At 35.2% G+C, this 23,009-nt stretch overlaps 1 protein-coding gene across 7 annotated transcripts in view; it reads left to right on the forward strand.

Moving 5' to 3' along the window:
• Positions 1 to 23,009, forward strand: part of LOC145678409 (structural maintenance of chromosomes protein 5-like) — a 1,106,524-nt gene that overhangs the window by 965,470 nt on the left and 118,045 nt on the right. Inside the window, exon 21 of one of the 7 annotated variants that reach the window (XM_081748530.1) lies at positions 2,379 to 5,652. The exons of the other annotated variants lie outside the window; for them this stretch is intronic. Coding sequence (XP_081604656.1) covers positions 2,379 to 2,384 — 6 coding nt within the window. The 3' untranslated portion in view covers positions 2,385 to 5,652. Of the gene's footprint in view, positions 1 to 2,378; positions 5,653 to 23,009 lie in introns of those variants that run through there. 7 annotated transcript variants of the gene reach the window in all.

The raw sequence follows: 23,009 nt of genomic DNA on the forward strand, positions 1-23,009 counted from the left end.
AGGTTTCGATGTAAGAGGATCCGGGTTCGTAGGGGTTTTCGTGTTAACCAACACTACGGTGATATTTGCTTTATTTGCGTATATGTTAATTACATGAGTATTGACTGCTTTGAAGTGAATACTAAGAATAGGGCGCCTAGTAGTGAATCTACTATGTAGTATTTATGAATATATATAAATGATAAATATATATATATGAGTATATTAAAATGAATATTGACGAATGAGAAGGCACTCCTAAATGTACATGTGATGTAATTATTAATGTGAAAGACTGCTAAATGTTGTGTAGGATGAATAATATTATTATTTCGAGTGTTGGTTTTCACACCAAAACCCTGGGCGAAGAGGTTAGTGTAAATAGAGGGCTACATTTCTGCTTCATAGTTTGGGGGAGATTTGTTTGCACTGGTACCTGAACAGCAAGAACGTGGTCTGACAGGGTGGGTAGTGTTATATGGTTGACATTTAAAACATTTTAAGAACATTTATGGAATATAGTAACCATCTGAAAACATGGTTTGGTGAAATATCTGCATTTAGCTTAGTATAATCCTGCGACTTAAAACTTTTTTTTTTCGCGTCACCCAACAAGCCTACTTTACTATTGCTCATAGCAGAAACAAATTGGATAGTAATGGGAAATTCAGTAAATAAATACAGTAAACTTTCTTACGTTATCGTACCCAGATGTCGACCCCCTCTCCCTTCACTCATTTTCAATTTATTTGATTTGATTTGATTTATTGACATATAACACAACAGGCACAGGCCTAATTACAGTGTTACATAGTATATCGCTATACAGATTATATAGGTTAATAAAGCTATTGGTCATAATTACATTTGTCTTACAAAATTAATAGACTTCTTAAAACTACTTACATCCATTGCCAGTACATCCAGGTTGAAATTTTCTTTAACTAACGTGTTGTAGGTTGCACTAACTCTCCATATAGGAGATCTGCTTAAAACGTTTGTTTTCGCTGTCATACAAAAAAATGTATTTTTCGAAGCAGTGCGCAATTTAATAGATGGTACTTGGATACATATTTTTTCGTTAAGATCAGGACAGTCTATTTTGCCATGAAAGAGTTTGTGTAAAAACAATAAATCAGTGTTTCTTCTCCTGAGTTCTAATGTTTCAAAATTAAAATTTTCAACAAGGTTAATGTAGCTTTCAAATTTTGGATAGAATTTTGTTTTCTTAAGGGTAAGAGGCCTTAGAAACTTATTTTGAGTACGCTCAATCAAGAATGAGTATTTCTGTATATTGGGGTTCCATATATTACTACAATATTCTAATTTTGACCTGACGTATGCATAATACAGCACAATTAAAGTTTGATCATTTTGAAAATCTTTACTGACTCGATAAATATATCCAAGATTTTTGTAGGCTTCTTTGCAAATAGTTTCAATATGTTGAATAAAGGTTAATTTTGAGTCAAAAATAACTCCCAAATCCCTTATAAAATCAAGCTTTTTTAGTTTTTCCCCTAATGTTGAATAATTATATTGAATATATTTTTCTTTTCTAGTGAATGTTAAATAACTGCATTTACGAACATTTAACTTAAATTTATTGTTTTTACACCAAATTTCAAGATTTTGTAAGTCACTCTGAAGTTCTAAACAGTCCTGAATTGTTTCAATTCTGTTGAATATTTTAAGGTCATCAGCAAAGAGTAGATTTTTAGAAAACTGAAAGCACTCAGGAAGATCATTTACCGCCAAAATGAAAAGTAGAGGTCCCAGATTCGAGCCTTGAGGGACTCCAGATGTTGTATCGTAATCATAAATCTCAAATCTTTCATGCAATACAGTTTGTTTACGATTTTGAAGGTAGGAAGCAAAATATTGCAGAGTTGATTTCGAGAAGTTAAAGGATGCCAGTTTGTTTAAGAGAATGCCATGGTCAATGACGTCAAATGCTTTAGAAAAATCAGTATATATGACATCTACTTGTCCTTGCTTGTCAAGTTCCTTCGAAATGTAGTCTGCTATTAGTGCTAGATTTGATACAGTAGATCTGCCCTTCAGAAATCCATGCTGACTGACAGATAATGCAGGTTTAACATGATCCATTATTCGCTTATGCAGTATATATTCATACACCTTGGCAAACGCAGATAAGATAGAAATTGGTCGGAACTGTTCGATGTTGCTAGCTGAGTTTGTTTTGGGTATTGGACACACAACTGACTCCTTCCATTTTTCAGGAAAGGTACATGTTTTTATAGATAAATTAAATATAATATTCAGAGGTTGTAAGAATATATCTGAACAGCCTTTCACAATGTACGTTGGGATCATATCTGGGCCACTTGCTGTTTTCGATTTCAACTTCCTTACTGCTTCTTTTATTTCTTTTTCAGATATGAGAGGTAGTGAAAATATATCAAGAAGAGCACTGGAACGATCATTTAGAGACATGCTCGATACGTCATAGTCCGCTCTTGAGGAGCCATAGACTGAACTAAAATGTTGCCCGAATGCTTTAGCTATGTCCCTATCATAAGTAAGGTCGTGACCATTGTACTGTATGCGATCAGAAGACAAGTGAGGCGATTTATTTTTATTGAAGGACCATAATAATTTCGGATCATTCTTCAATTTATCTTCTGTGCTGCTTAAAAACTCTTTATAAGCAGCAGTTATTTCTGCTTTAATTTCTCTACGCAGTTGACGAAATTGCTCTTCATGGTACTTAGTGTTACCTACACTCAGACGACTTTTTTTACGATGATAAGTTTTACGTTTAATTTTATTAATAATATTTGGGGTAAACCATGTAGGGTAGATTTTATTAGTTGCTCTTTTACGGGGAATGCAATCATCAAATATTTGATACAATACTTCATAAAATAGATCGACAGCGTGATTGACATCCTTAATATTCTGCAGCATCCCCCAATCCACAGCTAATAGGTTTCGGTAAAGTTTTTCAAAATCTGCTTTCCTAAAATTATAACCTACTGTGTTAGGCACTGTTTTAAGTTTGGTTGAATACAATGCTGTAAACTGAATAAGAAGGGGAGGATGATGTTTATCTTCTATTACCAGTGGATCGCATTCTCTTTGAACTGTTACTTTTGAGAGATTTGTGAGAAAAAGATCTAAGGTTCGGCCATTGCTATTAGGAATATTATTAATTGAAATCAAATTAAAGAGGGACATAAAATTGTCAAGACTTTTACATTTAGCTGATGACGTCATTAAATCGAAATTTGAACTAGTTATTTGTCGTAGATTCAGATCCCCTATACAAAGAATTGTGCAACCCACAGGACAATTTGATTCTACAAATTCAAAAAACTGTTCATATATATGAAGTGGTGAATCAGGCTCTATGTAAACAGTACAAATATACACGGTATTCTTAGTTTTAAAGCTGGTAGTTCTGGAAATCGATCGACATCTCAAGACTTAGTGGCTCTTGCGTATGGGGATGCCACTGGCGTACTTTGGCAATTAAAATCGCCACTATAAAATTAGCTTTATTTATATTTTCTATTTTGGCAAATCCCTAGTTAGGATTTTCTATTCTTATCGTTGTTTACTCTATTTTTTTCCATTCTGTCCTTAAAACCTCTTAGTTTTCTGAGGGGTCGGATAATTTTTTTTAGAAATTCTAAATTAGAGACTACGCCACAGTTCCGATATAATTCGGGAACCTCAAGGGCTTGGCCAACGGGAATTGCATCGTGGCTTTGAGGTTATATATTTTAGAAGGTACATATTTGGTTAGCTGCCTATTTCGGTCTATGAGAGAATATTTGGCTATAGGATGTGATATACGTAAATTCGACCACTTACCTTTGTAGTAGTAGTGTCCTAGTTTTTCCTTTGGCGCGCCGCTTTCTTCTTGTGCTCTTCTCTTACCTATTCTTTTATTCTACTCCTTTCTCCGATTTTTTTAACCTTCCCCTCCTTCCCCCAAAGTTTTGGAATTTCATAATTTTTCATTCATGTAACATGTGTCTCCAACTAAAGTTAGCAACTGAGATATCGTGAGACGTGATTCGTGGAGGTAATTCATTATTACACCGTAGTAAGGGACTGGTTTTCATCGTAAATTGACCCACTGCAAAAGCGACTATGGTTCATTCCTACTTTTAATTTTCTTTTAACCTGCGTTTTCTCTGGTCTTGTTTCGTTTCTCAATTTCATCTTGAATGATGAGTCATTTTTATTTCTGTTTTCAGTTGTCCAATATAGATATTCATGTGGTAATAGTCTGGGCCCGGAAAGACTAGTGTATCAATTTAGGTTTGTGAACATCTAAAAATATATATATTGTACTCACGTGCCTGCCGGGGGTAGTTATTATTTATTCTAAATTGTATATTCGAAAAGAAATATCAACCTATTCTTAATATTAGTTATGCGCGGATGTACCACTAAGAGTTGTATAGTGTCGGATTATTTTTCTTGCTTTGTTATTTGAAGTGTTGCAACGTGGGGGAAAAATTACTAGTCGGGGAATGAATGTTAAAAGAGAAAACGAATATTTGTTGAATATATGAATATGTAGAGATATATTGAAATATATGTAATGATTTATTAAGACGAACGACGTGTAAATATAGTAGTAAAGTAATACAATGTGTGATAGTAAATTGAGTAAATATGTATATAATGTCGTCGTACCTAGTCCCTGAAAAGTGTATTGGTTGCCACAGTGGAAACGTCCGACATAGATAGTAAATGTGTGAATATACCGCCGCATACTCTGTATAATTGTACTTTAATTGTGTAACCCCAGTAGATAATATGGTTATTACTTTTGTGAATGGCATGTTAGATTAACTAAAGGCAGGCTGCTTTTAGTACACCAAAGAAACATATTGTAAACCAAATATCCTTTTGTGTACCCACGTCTAAAGTCCTTTACCAGTCCCACGAATCTTCAAGCTAAAGCAGTGAAATTTTTTTCTTCTCTTCCTTTTCTTCTAATATGTGACATAAAAAAGTGAATTCTTCCTTGGACTCGAAAATGTGTTGTGTGTGTCTACGAATATGATATTAATTAAATTGAGATGACAACAGTTTTGATTACCAAATGAGACTACAGTAGGTTCATAAGTATGCCTACAAATAATATTTCTAAATGGGAAGATAGAACATGGTAACCATTAAATATGTTTCTCGTGAATAACACAAAAGTAAGGGTGTTTAGTCTGGCACCCATGGACTAAAACTGCGTCGTGTGATAAATTAGTATTGATGCAATTATAAATATTGATTTTAGAATGAAATAATTGGACACTATAAATGTGCCGTAGTTGCCATGTGACCTCTGTGGTTCTAAGCCGGAAAAATAATATGCATGTTGATCAAATGAGATGTAGACTCATGAAAATTCAAATTAAAACTCCTTAAAGTTCGTAAGTGAGAAAGGACTCACCTCTTTATAAACCAAAGTTTTCTCTTTCTTTGATTTTTTTAAAAATCTAATTCCCAAGTTATATTTGTTGTCTAGTAACATGAACATATAGACGGATATATGTAAATTTGTTGAATATGTACCTGTATGTTGATAACATCTAAATCTAAACCTTATATAAATAAACAAATTTATTTCTTTTATTATTTCGGTAAATATATATATATATATATATAATGTCCATTTAAATGCGTCATCAAGGCGCTATTGTTTCTGTCTATGTATGCTTATTCTTATATGTAAATTGCAATATTAATATATAAATATATGTGTAGTTACTGCATATTGCATAATTTTCTTGAGTAAGTGTAAATAAATGTCTAATCAATTGTAGTTGTTTAGTATCTTTTGATTGTATATAACCACTGTCCGGTATGAGTGCGAGTGTGATTGAGAAATGGATCTAGTTTTCAGGTTCGACATTAATATTAATTTAAGATATTTACACTAATTGTAGCTCTACGATATATCTTCTCTGTGTTAATTTATTGTGTAGATCCTAAAAGCAAATTCCCAGTTAAGGTAAATCGGGTCTAGGAAACAGCCAAGTTAATAAGATAAGCCAAACAGCTAAATTGATAGGATAGGCCAAAATGAAGGATAATCTCTTTAAAGGTTTAAAATTTTCGTCTATAAGAGAAAGATATTGATTATGCTAAATAATTATTATTATTAATTTTTTTCTTTTCCCTGACTAGCTCAAATGTGCGAACGATCTCAACGTTGATCCTTGAATACCAAATACTGGCTAATTATCGTTAAAAAGCAAAAATAACAGACCAGCAATTAAACTAAACTGTCTCATCACACGAGCTGGGTCTAGGCAACTCCCTTTTGTGTAGTTGCCTGGATCCGGGTCTGGGTTGTATGAGGGAACATGTGTCTCCCTCAGATCACTTCCCAATTGATCCTCTATTAATAGACTATTGAATTAATTCATTCTTTAACAACTAATAAAATACTGTTATCATACTTCCCATAATTACCCAGTATTTCTTTCTCTTTTACTTTCCTTCACCTTTTTCCTTCTTCTTGTTTTCCTCTTTTACCTTCTTCTTTCTCTCCCTCTTCCTTCCTCATTTCTAATAAAAAACTGAAAACGAAATCTTTTGATGATTATTTTTCGGAAGTCCGATAAGAAAAGAAAAATACAAAACAATATCAAGTTCAAAAGTTACCAAATTGTTACCATAATATTATTATATTTTTTATTTTAATTTTTTTCTTTGCATTTCGTTTTCAAATCAACATTCAGTGTCTCAAAGTTAAAGTTAACCAAAAATACAGATGAAATTGAATAAAATATACATATATCATTGACATACAAAGTATCTTTTAAAATTGCGTGGTTTTTAACTAAACTTAAAACTTGCTTTGAATTTAATATTTCGTGAGTCACTCTATTTTGAGGGATATCAGATGTCATTTTCATAATCCTTTGCTGTGATTGATAGTACGTAAACATTGCAAGCAAGTAGGTTTCTGTGCTAACTACTTTACAAAATCCTTCTTGTATCTGTGATTTCATTTTCAGCATAGTGTGTTTGACTGTTAAGGCTACATTCTGTATAATTTTAACTTCATGATCAAAAGCTTTCTTGAGATTTTGAACCTGTTGTTAACAAATGATCACGTCCTTGTAACACGTTTACAGATGCCTTTAATTGACTGGTTTGATAAAAATTATAACCTGAAAGACCTAAGGATGTAAGACCAAGTATCCAGTACAAACTTTAGAAATAGGTTCGCAATGTACCTTAAACGCGACCGGTTTTGCGACGTAAAAGGCAGTTAAAAACTTCCAGAGGCATGTCGAACGGAGACCTCTTGTCTGGGTTGCAAACCCCAAACAATTCTCATACATGAAACTACTCAATGGCCTTAACATTCACCCAGTTCCTCCAAGAAGTAATTTAAATTAATGCAAGTCTTGGGGCGTAGATAGCGTAGCTCAGAATTGATTGGAAACATGAGAGTACAAATTCAAGGGTAAAATTCGATAACACAGAAATAATTTAAAATAAGAATTTAATGATCTGATGTTGAGTAATTGAATAATCACAGAGCGTGGTATGAACTGGTATGACTTAAAGACTAGAGAAGACAATGCATAATCACTTACTTTTGTTAACGGTGATAAGCAGAACCTCTGATGGACAGAACGGCGGAGTAACAAAACTAATGATGAATAATCTGACTTGCCGAGTTTCGACGTCAAAATAGAACTTCCCATACCCGGAAGAGAATCCGGTAATATTTATATGATTTTTCCGTCATGTCAACATTCTTGCACATTCTTTCTGCGTCTTCCCAGTTCTAGAAGTCATAGCCGGTCATTTACATTGTAGAAGTCAAGGCACTCTAAATTTTCCATTGGATTTTGAATCCTAACGAGTATTCAAACTGCCTCCACTTCATACATTGCCTATTTTATACACATTTTGAAATCCAATTAATTATTTTGTTTGATTACACATTGTGGTATACAATATTCCCTGTGCTTTTATTAAATGTTTTGTTTCTTTGGTGATTGAAACAAAAGCGTGAAAAATAATGAAAAGTTAAACCAAAACCAAAAAATTACATAAAATGATAATAATAATCAATCAATTCTTCTTAAATTATTGACCCATAAATTATGAAACACCCTATATGTAATATGTGGAGTATCCTATACATAATATATGATGTATAAAGTGAATGTCAAAATGAATAAAATAAAATAATGCCTGATTCAAAATACTAAAAATGTTCTGAAATATTGGGCGCGGTGGCTCAGTGGTAGAGCGTTCACCTCCGGTGCTTGGGGTCCCTGGTTCGATCCCAGTTCGCGCCGTGTGGACTTTGTGGTGGACAAACACTTTGCTCGTGGGTTTTCTCGGGGTTCTCCCGTTTCATCCCACTTTCTTCATTTCACCATTTCACTCATCTCTCATCATCACCGTCTCCTTTAGCCTAACCGGCATACCGTGGGACGTAAAACTTAAAGATTTAATTTCATTTTTGTTCTGAAATATTGTCCATATTGCCTGAAGACTTAACATGAATAGTAGGGATGGTATCGAGACGAGACGAGACGAGACTTTGTACAGTCTCGGTCTCGTCTCGGTTGATAAGTAGCGGTCTCGATCTCGTCTCGTGCCAAAAATCGCCGTCTCGGTCTCGGTCTCGTCTCGGTCAACAGATGCTTGTCTCGATCTCGGTCTCGGTCTCGAAGGCCAAGTCTCGGTCTCGTCTCGAAAGTCTCGAAATAAATAGTATGAAATTAAAATTGTGAAAGTATTATTATCGTACAGTCTATCCTTTCCGGTTCTTACTTTGCCTTCATTATTGACAGAAATATGGTATGATGTACTTCGTAGCTAATTTGCTAGCGCTATTGCTTTTCATGCGATGCGTGTGTTCCGGGTTCAATCATCAGTGGGCATATCATACCTGGGATAAAACACTAATAGTAACTCATATTTGACTTTCAACAATAGACTTTGTCTCAAATAGTCTCAGTACTGCCTATACAATTAAATTCTATTAAATTAAGTCCAGTACTATACAGTAGTTTATTTACTTCCTTTGAATCAGAATTGTTCAATACCTCCTAACGCATAACGCAACACATAACAGCACGAATGTATTTAATCGTACCGAAATTGAAATTTTACAATTTTTCAGTTAATATCCAAAACACTCTGCTTTGATTGTCATTTTAAAAACAGAATATAACGTTCATTATCGTAACAAATAGAGTAAATTATTACTACCATATATTTTGTTTCAAATTGATCAATTACTTTATTACCGTTACACATCTCAGTGTTTAATTGATACTTTAAAACAGGCACTTCCTTAACCTTATGGTGGGAGCTACGGCACTCATCTTTGCTATCTGTGGTCTCGGGTTGGATCACCAAACAAGTTAGATTCAAAGTCTTATGTTTCGTATAGTTCACGTCTCACTTTAAGAACATTTTGTTTCTTATGCAAGTTTATAAGGTCGTAATGTATTATATAAGCATATATCCAGTGCCGTAACATAGATTAAGCTTATTTCTGAGTTCTCAGCAGTGCATGGGGCCGCGGTGGCACAGTGGTAGAGCGTTCACCTCTGGTGCTTGGGGTCCCGGGTTCGATCCCAATCCCCACCAAGTGAACTTTATGGTGGACAAACACCGTGTGCGTGGGTTTCCTCGGGGTTCTCCCGTTTCCTCCCACTTTCTTCATTCCACCATTTCATTTATTACTCATCATCACCGTCTCCTTTATCCTAACCGGCATAATCGTGGGACGAAAAACTCAAAGATTTCATTTAATTTTTCTCAGCGGTGCATGTGATCTTTATTCGAGAAAACTAATCATACGTTCATTATGCTGAAATTTTATATTGCTTGAAAATTACTTGCGAAACATGGAAATAAATATTATGTATGTATATAGGTAATTCGAGCTATGTATCTATTTTCTTTGTCCCGGCAAAACAAGTGATTCTTAACTTTTTAGTTTTCTTTTGTATTAATTTTCGTAGTTTTGCTGCAATATGAAGGATCAAATTGGTTTTTCGCTGTACGAATTTCGTTAAATTTTGGATCTGTTTTTACCCTACCTTAGCTAGTAAAAGTTATATATATATACATGAACTTTAGACTATGCTAAGTCATTTTTTTTTTTGTCGAAATTGAGTTAAGAATACTTTTTTGATATACTATGTTCTTTCTAGTAGTGTAAGAATATAAGTCTAAAAGCATCCTATTACTTTGTAACTACTTAATATAGTTTGAAAAACAGTACTATAGGTCTTGCATAAGGAACTGGGTTTTCGCTTCTCTTGTAAAATTACGAAATTATGACTTGGTTTAGTTTACCTCTGAGGTCCAGATATAATAAAAATCATAGCCATGATCATAATTAATCGTTGTCAATCCACTGCTGGATGAAGGTCTTTCCAAGTCCTCTCCACAACTATCTATATTGAGCAATTCTTTTTAAGGTTACTCCCCATTTGTCTTTGATTTCGTCAAACCTTCTTGTACAAGGACGTTTCCTATGCTGTTTTTATCTCGTGGTATCTTGTCTAGAATTGTTTTTGTTCATCGATCATAATTTCTTGCAATATGTCCAGCACATTTTCCAGCCCATGTTAAAAATTATTCAATTAATACCAGTCATTAGTTGCCAAATAATTCATTTCTACTGTATATATTTGGCCTACAAATAGTTCTAATCCGCTACTTTTGGAGCACAGACACGCTACTTTTTGATCTTCGAATCTGGCAACACTGACTCAATGATTTAAATCAACACAATGTGAGGATCTCCATTTGATCTAGCGGCTAGCACGCTTGACTTCGGTTCGCGTGGTCTCGAATTCGATTTCCGGTGGGGGTACAGCTGAACGACCATTCCATTATAATCATTAGCTCCACGTCTCCTTTAGACGCCCTAGCATAATCATGGGACGTTAAACTAAAACAAACTAAACCAAAAATCAACACAATGTGTATTACTAACTGTAAGTCCTTGAATAATTGCATATAGCTATATGGTATGGATCGAGTTTGAGGTGGTCGGGGTCAAACTAAAACAAGTGAAATGTAACTAGGGTGTATTTAGAACTTTTAATTAAGCATGGTTTTGTGTACATCAGGCCTAAGGCTTAGGGGAACAACTAGTGTTACTGAAAAGTTATCAGTTACATTTAATTTCAGTTACAATTTGCATTTACATGTATTGCTCGAACGAAAACTTTGACATTAATATTATAAATAGCCCAAAGACTATGAAAAGCGTCGTCTTTCGAAACCATTCTTGCGCCATACAGCAAATTACGAGTTATTAAAATATTTTGCAGCTTAGTTACGTTATTTGCACTATATTTAGAATAATATTTAGCAATTTATTTAAGTTGGCAACACTGCTTAAAATAATGGAACTGCAACTTGTAATTAAAACAACCAAAAACTATTGTTGTAATGTTATAGAAGCAAACTAAAACAACAATCATTATAAAAACTTAACACAAATGCGTTATTTTACGCAATGAAACAATCACTGTCCATGTGTTTGGTATCTCTGAAACGGTTTGAAATAACAATTCTTGTAAATTATATTATGATCACTTAAGTCTTTTGGAAGCATCTACATGATAAGACGTGATATGTCAGTACGTTTTCGAAGTAAAGTCTTTAGAAAAAGTTAAAATTTTCATTTCTTGTAACTTTGTTCCTTCATTCACTCGAAATACATTATTATACCATGATCATAGTAGTTGACGCTAAGATGCAAATGATGCGCATTGCACCGTCTATGTTATTTGAGTTATTAGAGATCTCCAAAATGTTGATGTTAGTGATACTGTATTGTCCTTTATTACACTGAATAATGTATGTGGTATTGTGGTTTTATTTATTATCTCAATTAGAAATAGGTAATACCTTACATACAGGGTGTCTACTGGTCATGAAAGTCATGAAAGTCATGAAAAAGTCATATATTTTGCTTAGTGGTCATGAAAGTCATGAAAAAGTCCTTTATTTACCCAACTGGTCATGAAAATCTGAAATCCCAGAGTATATTTTTATACTTCATACTTTTATACCTCATACTGCATGTACTGAAACAGTTGTATCAGGTCAGTAATTGTGAGAATTTCCCCCACCAGTTAGTGCTGACTAACTGGTACTTTACTGTCTTCCTAGCTGCTCCCTATTTCATCTTCTAGTCTCTGTAATATAGTAACAACTTTTTACTGTCCAACTTTCTGATCTGCTATTTCTTTACTTCTGAGAAATGTAAATTGTGTATTTTTGGGCCTTTAGGCTTATGCAAATAATATTATTCGTTTGAGTTTGCAGATTTTAAATTTGATGATCTATTTTTTTAAAAACGAATTTCTTTTATAATTTGTGTTGTCTTTGGGCAGTTCTCTGAATGCTTAATTTCAGTCAAATTTGTGCTAGATGGATACTTCAGACCTTGATGGAATTGATGTTTAAATTAACTCATTGAAAAAGAAGTTGAACTTGTGATATTCAATCAAGATGTCCATTTTTGTGTTCTTTTTTAATTTTTATTTTTTAAAGTTTTGATGTGATACTAGTATGCAGACTGCGAGAAAAAAATATTTGTAAAAGTACCCTTGAAAAAAGAGAAGAAAGAAGGCATCAGACCTCATCCAGGATGAAGGTTCCATTATGAACAAATTCAGTAGGTCTTATCAGTATGTTTATGTACGCTAATTTCAAATATGACACGATGGAAAAGAATTGTATATTTACGTAATCAGTCTTTTCTTGTGAACGAAAATTATAAATTTAGAATTCAGAGTACATAAAATGCAGATAAAAAACGTAGCTGAATGTAACGGGACTGTTCACAAGGTTTTTTTAAATCTATAGAACCTGGTAAGCCTTAAACCCATACTTGAACCGCAATTAAAAATTTGTTTACTGCCTTTTAAATTGCTCTTGCATTTTAAAATTAGTTGTCAGCTAATCGACATTATGTACATTAGTCAAATAAGAACATAATGTAATCTTCATCTTAACCGATGCACCACTGATGGTAGGGGTTTATTATTACTAATGGTAAATTTTTATCGCCATGGTCATGAAAATTTGAACAAAAAGGTCATGAAAAGTCATGAAAAAGTCATGAATTTACTTTCTGGTATTCCAGTAGACACCCTGATAGTGCAATTTGAGAAAATACAACTTTATTTTGTATTGGTAACACTGCTTGTTTATATATAGGCGCGGATCCAAGGGAAGGGCTATAGGGACTATATCTCCCCTTAACGCTCAGGTATATACTGAATAAAATGAGCTTCAATCCTGCTTTACACTGGATAAAGAGGCAAAGTATGGTTTAGCCCCTCCCTTGATCATATCCTGGATCCGCGCCTGTATATATATATATATATATATATATATATATATATATATATATATATATATATATATATATATATATATATATATATAGATAGATAGATAGATAGAGAGAGAGAGAGAGAGAGGAGATTATATAGAACAGCAGTGGATTTTGTTTCGGGAGAGGCTTGAGGAACGGGTAACAAACATTTGTGTTGTACGTGCAATGCGAAAAAAGATTACAAATTTATTTCGGGAAGGGCTTGAGACCGATACCTATCCCCTAAATACGGTACTGTACATCAGTCAACCGTTCCCATATTATCTCATAAAGCAACGAAACAAATTTTGATAAAAGCAAAATAACTATCAATATTCGAGACGAGACCGAGACTTTCGAGACTGACCATGGTCTCGTCTCGGTCTCGTCTCGATTTATAGAGGTCTGTCTCGTCTCGGTATGTAAAAGTCCGTCTCGGTCTCGGTCTCGTCTTGGTATATAAAAGTGCGTCTCGGTCTCGGTCTCGTCTAGAATTATCGAGACGAGACCGAGACTAGTCTCGGTCTCGGTACCATCCCTAATGAATAGGAATATAGTTATATTCCGCTTGCTGCAATTGCCATTCTGCCATCTTCGATGGTAGGTTAGGAGTATTTTTCACGTAGGTAATTGACCTATTGTCACAAAGCAACTTGAACTCTCGACCAATTAAAAATACTCTAAGCGCTTTAAATGCACTTAGCACTGCGAGTAACTCTAAAGAATAAATGTCCAAATTCTTCTCACTGTCTCGTAAATTCCTGCTGTAGTAGGCGATTGGATACCACTTCTTATTTTCATCGCATTGCATCAAAATTCCACTCACAGATTTTCGGGCAGCATCTGTGTACAAAGCTAAAGGTTTCTTCCGATCGTACGGCTTCAATATGGGAGTCTTCATTAATTCTTCTTTTAGTCTATCAAAACTTCTCTGGTGCGCGTCTGTCCAATGAAATTTCAAATTTCTTTTCGTCAGTTTTTGAAGAGGGTCCACTATTTCTGCATAGTCCTTAACGAATTTCCGAACATAATTCGTAAGTCCCAAAAATGATTTTAATTTTTTAGTTAATGTTGGTGTCTGAAATGTTTTGATTGAATTAATGATGATCTTATCCGAAATTTTGTAACCAAACCTGGATAATTCATGTCCTAACGCTATTACTTTATCGTGTATAAACTTACATTTCTCAACAGAAAGCTTCAGACCTACGTAATTACGTAATCTTTGGAACACTTTTTCTACAATTTCAATCATCTGCTCCTGAGAATTTGTTGAAATTAGGACATCATCCATATAACACATCACACGTTCAGGATAAACGTTCGTTAAACACATGGACATATTTCTACTAAATATTGCTGGAGAATTTAAGAAACCTTGGGAAATGGAACGATAACGAAATGACCCAATTTGAGGCAAATTGAAAGCTGTATAAGGTCTAGATTGTTCTGCCAAAGGAACACAATGTAATACGTTCTTGATATCTAACGAACAATAGTACAATATTCCTCATATGGTGGATAAAATGTCATGTATTGGTGGTAAAGAAACAGATTGTAACACTGCATGAGAATTAAGGAGACGTGAATTCAAACATAGACGTAAATCTCCATTTTTCTTCTTTACAAACAGCACTGACGAATTATATGGGCTTTCACTATATTCAATCACTTTTTGGTCTAAAAGAAGGTTGATTTGTTCTCTAATTTGTGGTCTAAGGGCCGCAGGAATGGGATACTGTCTTCTATAAAAAGGAACCTGTGTTTTTAACTCTATTACATGCTCATAATTCCTAATTCTCCCTATGGAATCCTCTGACCAAGCAAACACGTCGGCATACCTATAACATAAATCAATCAATTATTCTCTGTGCCATCAAACAATTTCTGATCTTTCATCAATTGATCTGAATCTATATCCTCTGACTGTACATTGAAACATTGAAAATCACTTAAATATTCTAGATCTTCGGCATACCCTAAAGTCTCATTTTTCGCTAACGAAATTGAAGTCACAAAAGGATTAATAACCTGTACAGTGTTGCTTGGGAGATAAAACTGTCCTAGGAATCAAAATTTCTGTCTTGTCGTGTAACGATTTGTTTGGTTCAAGTAACCATTCTTTTCCTGTCTTTGAATGCGCTAATTTTACTTCAACAAATTGTTTCGTTCGAGGCGGAATAGTAACATCATTAACCAACACAAACCCAGGGCTCATACTATTACCAACTAAATTATTAGCCTTTGGTGATAGTTCCTTTGAAATATCCCTGTTATTACTTATATCAAACCTAGGAGGTTTTTCAAATCGACGTAGCAACAAAACATTTCTATTTAAGTCTATTTGTGCTCTCTGGGATACCGTACTAAAAAGTCATTCCCTAAAAACGTCTTGGGAAAAATTGTTTAACACGTGGAAAGCATGATGAAAAGTTCTTCCATTAATTATAAAACGAACAATTGCTATTTTATTTATCAAAAGAAAATTTTGAGTAATTCCTTTATGCGTGTATCAATATTCAAAATCTTAGCCTTTGGTGAAACTAAATGTTCTCTAATTATTGATATTTCTGAAGCAGAATCTAACACAGTATGAGCATTCTTATCTTCTATCAGTATTGGCATTAAAATCATATTGTTTTGAGTAGTAATGGAGGATTTTACGACATGACCCTTTTTTCCGAATACTGCGTTATCTGTAAATGTACCTCCCATATTTACAGACATTACGCGTTTAAAGACTGTTTCCGCAATAAACATGTATCCTGTGTGTGAAATTCATGACCACAAACAGAACGAATGGGATGTGTTTGTGCCTGAGTCGGATAATGTTGATAATTACTACCATACATAGGTGTTTGGAACTGGTAATTATGAAAATTATCTCTAGGATAAAATTGATTTCTCGACTGGCCTCTAAAATTCCTATAATTACCACGGAATCGACCTCTAAAATTTCCTCTTTGACTAGAGTTATGATTCTGATTTCCTCTGTTTTGTCTGAAAAAATTATTCCCTTTTCCTTGAAAATTCTGCGTGTTTTTATTACCATTGCTTTTATTACTACTATTACTGTTATTCTGATCAGATTGTTGCTGACTAATCTGTAAAGTTAATTTCTCTAACTTTTTCTCCAACGACTGCAATTGATCGGCGCTAACTGGACTTTGTGTCTGATTACTTGATTGACTCTGCACTACATCTACTTCACTATCTGACTCGACCTCGGAAGAATGTGCTGTTAATGAAGTTTTCAACTTTGGAAGTACGGACTTCCAAGATTGTTTTGTAACGGAAGTATTATGTTCACGTTCTTCCCTTCTCTGTACACGAGCTTTATTTTTTTCAAGCTTAACTAAAATAGCTACCATTTCTTCTACAGTTGTAAATTCATATACTTCAATACGCTCTAAATTATAAGGTTGTAATGCAGAAGCTATAAGAGCAATCACCCTTTCCTCTGACAACTTGTCATCAAACCTCTGAATCAGCAAAAGCATGTCATAGACAAAGTTCGTGACTGGTTCATCAGGTTTTTGTATTCTTTCTCGCAATTGATCTATATCTAAACCTAGTGTAGATGTACCAAATTCCTTAAAAATAAATGTGTTTAAATTGTCATAAGATTGTGGCTATTCACTTTGTCTTTGCAAAAATACCCGTAACTTTTTTCTAAATTGCCCTGTAAATGCTAAAGGTAACATTTCCTTTTTCTTAGTTTCGTCCCAACCATTGATCCTACATACGCCATCATATTCTTTCATAAATAAACGTATATCATCACCACTTTTGACATCGAACCTCGGAATAGGCAACAAATCTCGGATAATCTCAACCTTAACCTAATTGTTTGCCGGAGTTTCTGTATTCGCTCCCTGATTCATTTTGCTGTTTCGCCTAGTATTATATTAAAGTTTAATTCTTGTTTGCGTTTCCGCTGACTTTCCTTTAATTTCACTACACGTAAATGTATGTCATCTAACAATTCTGTTAACTCATCAATGGGCATGAACACAATAAGGCAAGAAAAATAATCTTATAACTTAAATAACTAATATAACATTCTCCTCTATGTAATATAACCTTAATTTCCTAAACCACCTTAAATATAACCTTAGCACTTAAATTCTAAAACATATAAATACACTTTGAAATATGATTGCACACTCCTGCGCTTGGTGAAACATTACGAGACCGAAATCAATTTGAACAGTGAATTTCAACATACAAAATAGCTTGTACCACTATCCAAAAGACCGCGCACTCCACCATGCTAAAACCTTAGAAATTTGTTCGCAATCTACCTTAAACGTGACTGGTTTTGTAACGTAAAAGGCAGTTAAAAACTTCCAGAGGCATGTCGAACGGAGACCTCTTGTCTTGGTTGCGAACCCCAAACAATTCTCATACATGAAATTATTCAATGGCCTTAACATCCACCCACTTCCTCCCAGAAGTAATTTAAATTAATGCAAGTCATGGGGCGTAGATAGTGTAGCTCAGAATTGATTAGAAACATGGGAGTAGAAATTCAATGGTAAAATTCGATAACAGAAACAATTTAAAGTAAGAATTTAATGATCTGATGTTGAATCATTAAATAGTCACAGAGCATGGTATGGACTGGTATGACTTAAAGATTAGAGAAGACAATGCATAATCACTTACTTTTAGTAACGATGGCGAGCAGAACCTCTGATGGACAGAATGGCGGAGTAACAAAACTAATGATGAATAATCTGACTTGCAGAGTTTCGATGTCAAAATAAAACTTCCCATACCCGGAAGAAAAATGAAAAATGAAATGAAATCTTTGAGTTTTACGTCCCACGATTATGCCGGGTAGTCTAAAGGAGACGGTGATGATGAGTGATGAATTAAATGGTAGAATGAAGAAAGTGGGAGGAAACGGGAGAGACCGAGAAAACCCACACACACGGTGTTTGTCCACCACAAAGTTCACTTGGCGGGGGCTGGGATCGAACCCGGGACCCCAAGCACCAGAGGTGAACGCTCTACCACTGAGCCACCGCGGCTCCCCCATACCCGGAAGAGAATCCGGTGGTATTTATATGATTTTTCCGTGATGTCAACATTGTTGCACATTCTTTCTGCGTCTTCCTAGTTCTAGAAGTCATAGCCGGTCATTTGCATTGTAGAAGTCAAGGCACTCTAAATTTTCCATTGGATTATGAATCCTAACGAATATTCAAACTGCCTCCACTTCATACATTGCCTATTTTATATACATTTTAAAATTCAATTAAACATTTTATTTGATTACACATTTGCTACACAATAGTACGGTTTCTAGTTATGAAATACAGTATATGTATATGTAGGTAGAAAACCTATTTGTATAAAAGGTTTTGAGTCCAAATGTTTCGCGCCCAAATGTCATGGACCCTCACCATCAAGGTGCTTGTTTCAAGGCGAGTTCTCTTGCCTCTCGCCATCGTGGTGCTTGTTTTAGGAAAGTCTCAATGCTTGTCACACATCTCCATTGTTTACTGAAACAAATGTTCGAAATGGTGCCCGTTTTCTGCAATACACATCGCAAGTGTTACATGTACAGCGAGAGTCTGACCATGGATTGCAACGCATGATCGCCGTCCTTGCTTCATAGACGGTAATTTGAATGATAAAGAATGTACGTAGAAAATAGTCACCATTTCGAACATTTTCTTATCATTTGTTAACGGTGTTTAGGGATGGGCACGAGCAAGTTCGAGCGAGTTTTCTGTGAAACTCGACTCGAATTCAGGTCGCTTTTTGAGTCGAGTCGGCCCAAAACGAGCCAAATCCTGTGTGTAGTTTCAAGTACTCACTTCAAGTATTCTACATAAAAAATATAATTATTAGCAATGATACCACTACATATTATTATTATTGTTACAACACTGTGTATAAATATGAAAGATAGGCGATTTGTATCTCAATACTAGAAACTAGTTGCCTGCCGACATCGATAGTCGTGAAGCCTAGGAGGCAAGGACATCGTTCAGAAATTTCTAGGTTTGAGATCCAGAGGAGGAAGTATTCCGGCTTGAACCAAAAACTGTTAAAAGTTATAAGGCTCCGGCTAAACACATTCAATACTGCTCGGCCCGGGCTTAGGCCTATCAACCGCTCAAATAGCTCGGCTCACACCTCATTCACTAACGAGTCGAACCGAAAAGTAATCCGAGCCAAAAGTTTACCCAACTGAGCCTGCTGGAGCTCTTCGCTCATTTGAACCGAACGGAGGAAATAGCTCATCCCAACCGAACCGATGGCTCACATCAAGCGAGGTAGCTCGAAATGAAATCTTTCAGTTTTACGTCCCACGGTTATGCCGGTTAGGCTAAAGGAGACGGTGATTATGAGAGATGAGTGAAATGGTGGAATGAAGAAAGTGGGAGGAAACGGGAGAACCCCGAGAAAACCCACGAGCACGGTGTTTGTCCACCACAAAGTTCACTTGGCGGGGGCTGGGATCGAACCCGGGACCCCAAGCACCAGAGGTGAACGCTCTACCACTGAGCCACCGCGCCCCCCTCGAGGTAGCTCGAGACATCGGCTCAGTTGAGCCAAGGCGAACTAAGGTCGTTGTAAAAATCCCTTATCGTCTTGTTATCGAGACGAGACTAGAGGTGACCAGTGTTCCCTCTCGTGAGCAACACAAAAAGTATTCCACATTACTGCCTACATTTTCCATGACTTTCACTTTGCAGTCTAAACAGGCCATGATTTCAAAACGACCTGAATGAGCGAGCTATTTATCAAATTCGATTCGACTCGAAAATGGAGTTCATAAACAGTGACTAGGCTCAGAACTCGTAGCTCGATTTGTGCTCATCCCTAACAGTTTTTACCCATTTTGATTTTTTCGCGATTACTGCGTTATTTGTCACGCAATGAAAAGAATGTTTTAATACAAAAGTTATGTGTTTTTACATGGAGAATCGGTATCTGGGATAAAAAAAACGAAGTTGTTATTTAAGATTTAAAAGTTGACCCCCTCCCGCCCCCGGGGGTGGGGGTAGGGAGTCGAGTGTGGTATCATTGGATGTCCTCCTTCGAGACGAACAACTTTTGTTATAACTTTTTATATAGATATAAATAGAGTTAACTTGGTCTTGTTATGACGTTGGCCCAGTGTATTTTGGAGTAGATCAGGATCTTAATATTGCTTTTTTTCGAAATTCTTCTTCATGGTGAGTGACTCTTTGGGTACACTTATAATTACTCTCTACGTTTCGTATTAATGCTGTTAATTAAGGTTGAAATGTTCTGTTTTGGACATCACGATCCTTGAACCCAGGATCTTAACGTTCAACCTGTGATCCGTCCTACTATGGTCATGGTACTCATCCAGAAATAAAAACTTTGTCATACATTTCACTATTGACCGGCTGTATTTCGTTAGCATGGGAGTACCACGTTCCAGTGGAAAAAAGGGACGACATCCAGAAAAGAAAATCTTTTTATTCAAAAACTTCTAAAAGAGAGACATTAAAAACTTTAGTAAACAATAGAAAGGAGTAACTACAATAACTGTCCTTAACACGGAAGAGAATTCTTCGCAAAACTATTAACAGGCACTGCACAGAAATCTTTGAGTGACGTCAGTCAAAAGAAACAGGTTCTTCGACGGAAATACATCTGAGCGTCATCATTACAAGATGGATGGAAAGCGGTGACCGAGTTTAGAAATATCAAAAATAATATTTTGGACCAAGTGGAATAAGATACAGGGCTATGACGTAGTTGGACGAAAGTTACGGTTTGTAATGTAGAAGAAAATTGAGATGGTTTATAACGACTTGTTCAGTTCTTTAAAAAGCAGTACGATTCAGACCTATGCGTGAGCTGTATCTCTCCGCACAGTCTATCGTGTTCGTAACCCGCGAAGACCCATCTGTGGTCTGTAGGGCAAGTAAATAATTAGCTCCGAGACTTATCTCACTTAGCTGAATTAACTTACGGCCAAAGTGTACTTCTGTTTGTCACTTTGAGTAGTCGCGAATTTTACTCGTCGTTACATTTTGTTGCAAAATAGAATTAACTAGGTCTCATTATGACGTTGGCCCAGTGAATTCTGGAGCAGATAGGGAGTTTAATATCGCTTTTTCTCGAAATTCGTCTTAATGGCGAATGACTCTTTGGGTACACTTATAATTACTCTGCGTAATATTTATGTTTCATATTAATGCTGTCAATCAAGGTTGGAATGTTTTATGTTTTGGACAGCATGATCCTCGAACCCAAGATCTTTGATACTTTATACTACATTTGTTATAATCCTTTGTAATTAACTCAAAAAAGAACAATAATTTCCTACAATAAAAGTGTAGGAAGTTCCAGTAGATTTGTTTTATTTAATGGCTAATTGGTAACAGTGAATATCTAGGTTATTTCTAGACTATGTACAAAATTTATATAAAACCGACTAAAATTCAATTTCTGTACATTTATTTTATATAGAAGTATATGTTAGTATTTTATTATTATTATTACTGTCCTTTTTTTTTTTTTTTTTTTTTTTAACGAAGTATCACTGTAATTGATATGGATAGTTCAAAGTAGCACAAAAACGATATTCATGATGGATACAGAATTCTCACCTACATCATTGACCCTATAATTTAATTTTGCTCCGAACCTCAAGGCAGAATGGACTTGTGAATAGGCATGACCATGGAACAGCAGGAGAAAGCCAAGCTGTTATTGGGTTTCTACTAGAAGGATATTACCCCATCCTAGGTGTATCTAGGTGTAAATCCATCTTGATATGTGTCAGTCATTGAGGAACCGTAGAACTTATAATGTTACTGTGAGAATTTGAGTTGCAGGTTTCTCAAAGGTCAGACGTTCATTGTTAATGAACTTCGCTGCGGTGCACCTTCAATAATACTGACCCAGAAAACAGTGATGTCATCTATGATATAATATTGCAGAATAAAAACCTTTGGTGTGCTATAGAAACTATACCTTTGGATGAAGTCTTGAAGATACAAACATGTTGCAGAGCGTAAGGCAAATATTGACGAGACAGGTTCCAAAATCTGAATACTGAACACAATCGGCAGCGAGTTCAGTGTTCTTTCTAAGTGTGATTTTCCCCTCGAAGTTGAAACGTTGCCCTGCGCAGGATCTAAGATATATATATATATATATATATATATATATATATATATATATATATATATATAATCAAATATTGTTCCAGTATGGCCTCAACTCATTTTGATTTCTCCTCAGACACACTTTTCTATAGGAAAACGTGAAAGGGTGCTCACTTTTGAGCACATCATTTATCTTTATAAAGAGGATACAACCAGGGTTTAGAAAAAAAAATCGTAATCCAATGTATGGGTTACATCCACTAGTTTGAATCTGAGACAAAACCAATTTGAAAGCAGTAGAGAACACATCTCATCTTCACTCGCAAAATACTCATGTGAGATTATTTGGGGTAAGGTGATGGCCAATGTTTTATGAAATTGAGGGCATTCTTGTGAGATACTCTAGCAAACGGCGAAGCTATTGAGAGCTATTAAGACGTTTAGGTGCAAAAGTATGAGATCGTCGTGAAAACCTATCTAAAACGGTTCTGATACACCAAGACAACACAAGGTCCGTAAGTGTAACAACAAACTGGGAGGAAATTAAACGT

The sequence above is a fragment of the Thermobia domestica genome, chromosome 2, assembly GCF_964235325.1.
Source record: "Thermobia domestica chromosome 2, izTheDome1.hap1.1, whole genome shotgun sequence".
Lineage (NCBI taxonomy): Eukaryota > Metazoa > Arthropoda > Insecta > Zygentoma > Lepismatidae > Thermobia > Thermobia domestica.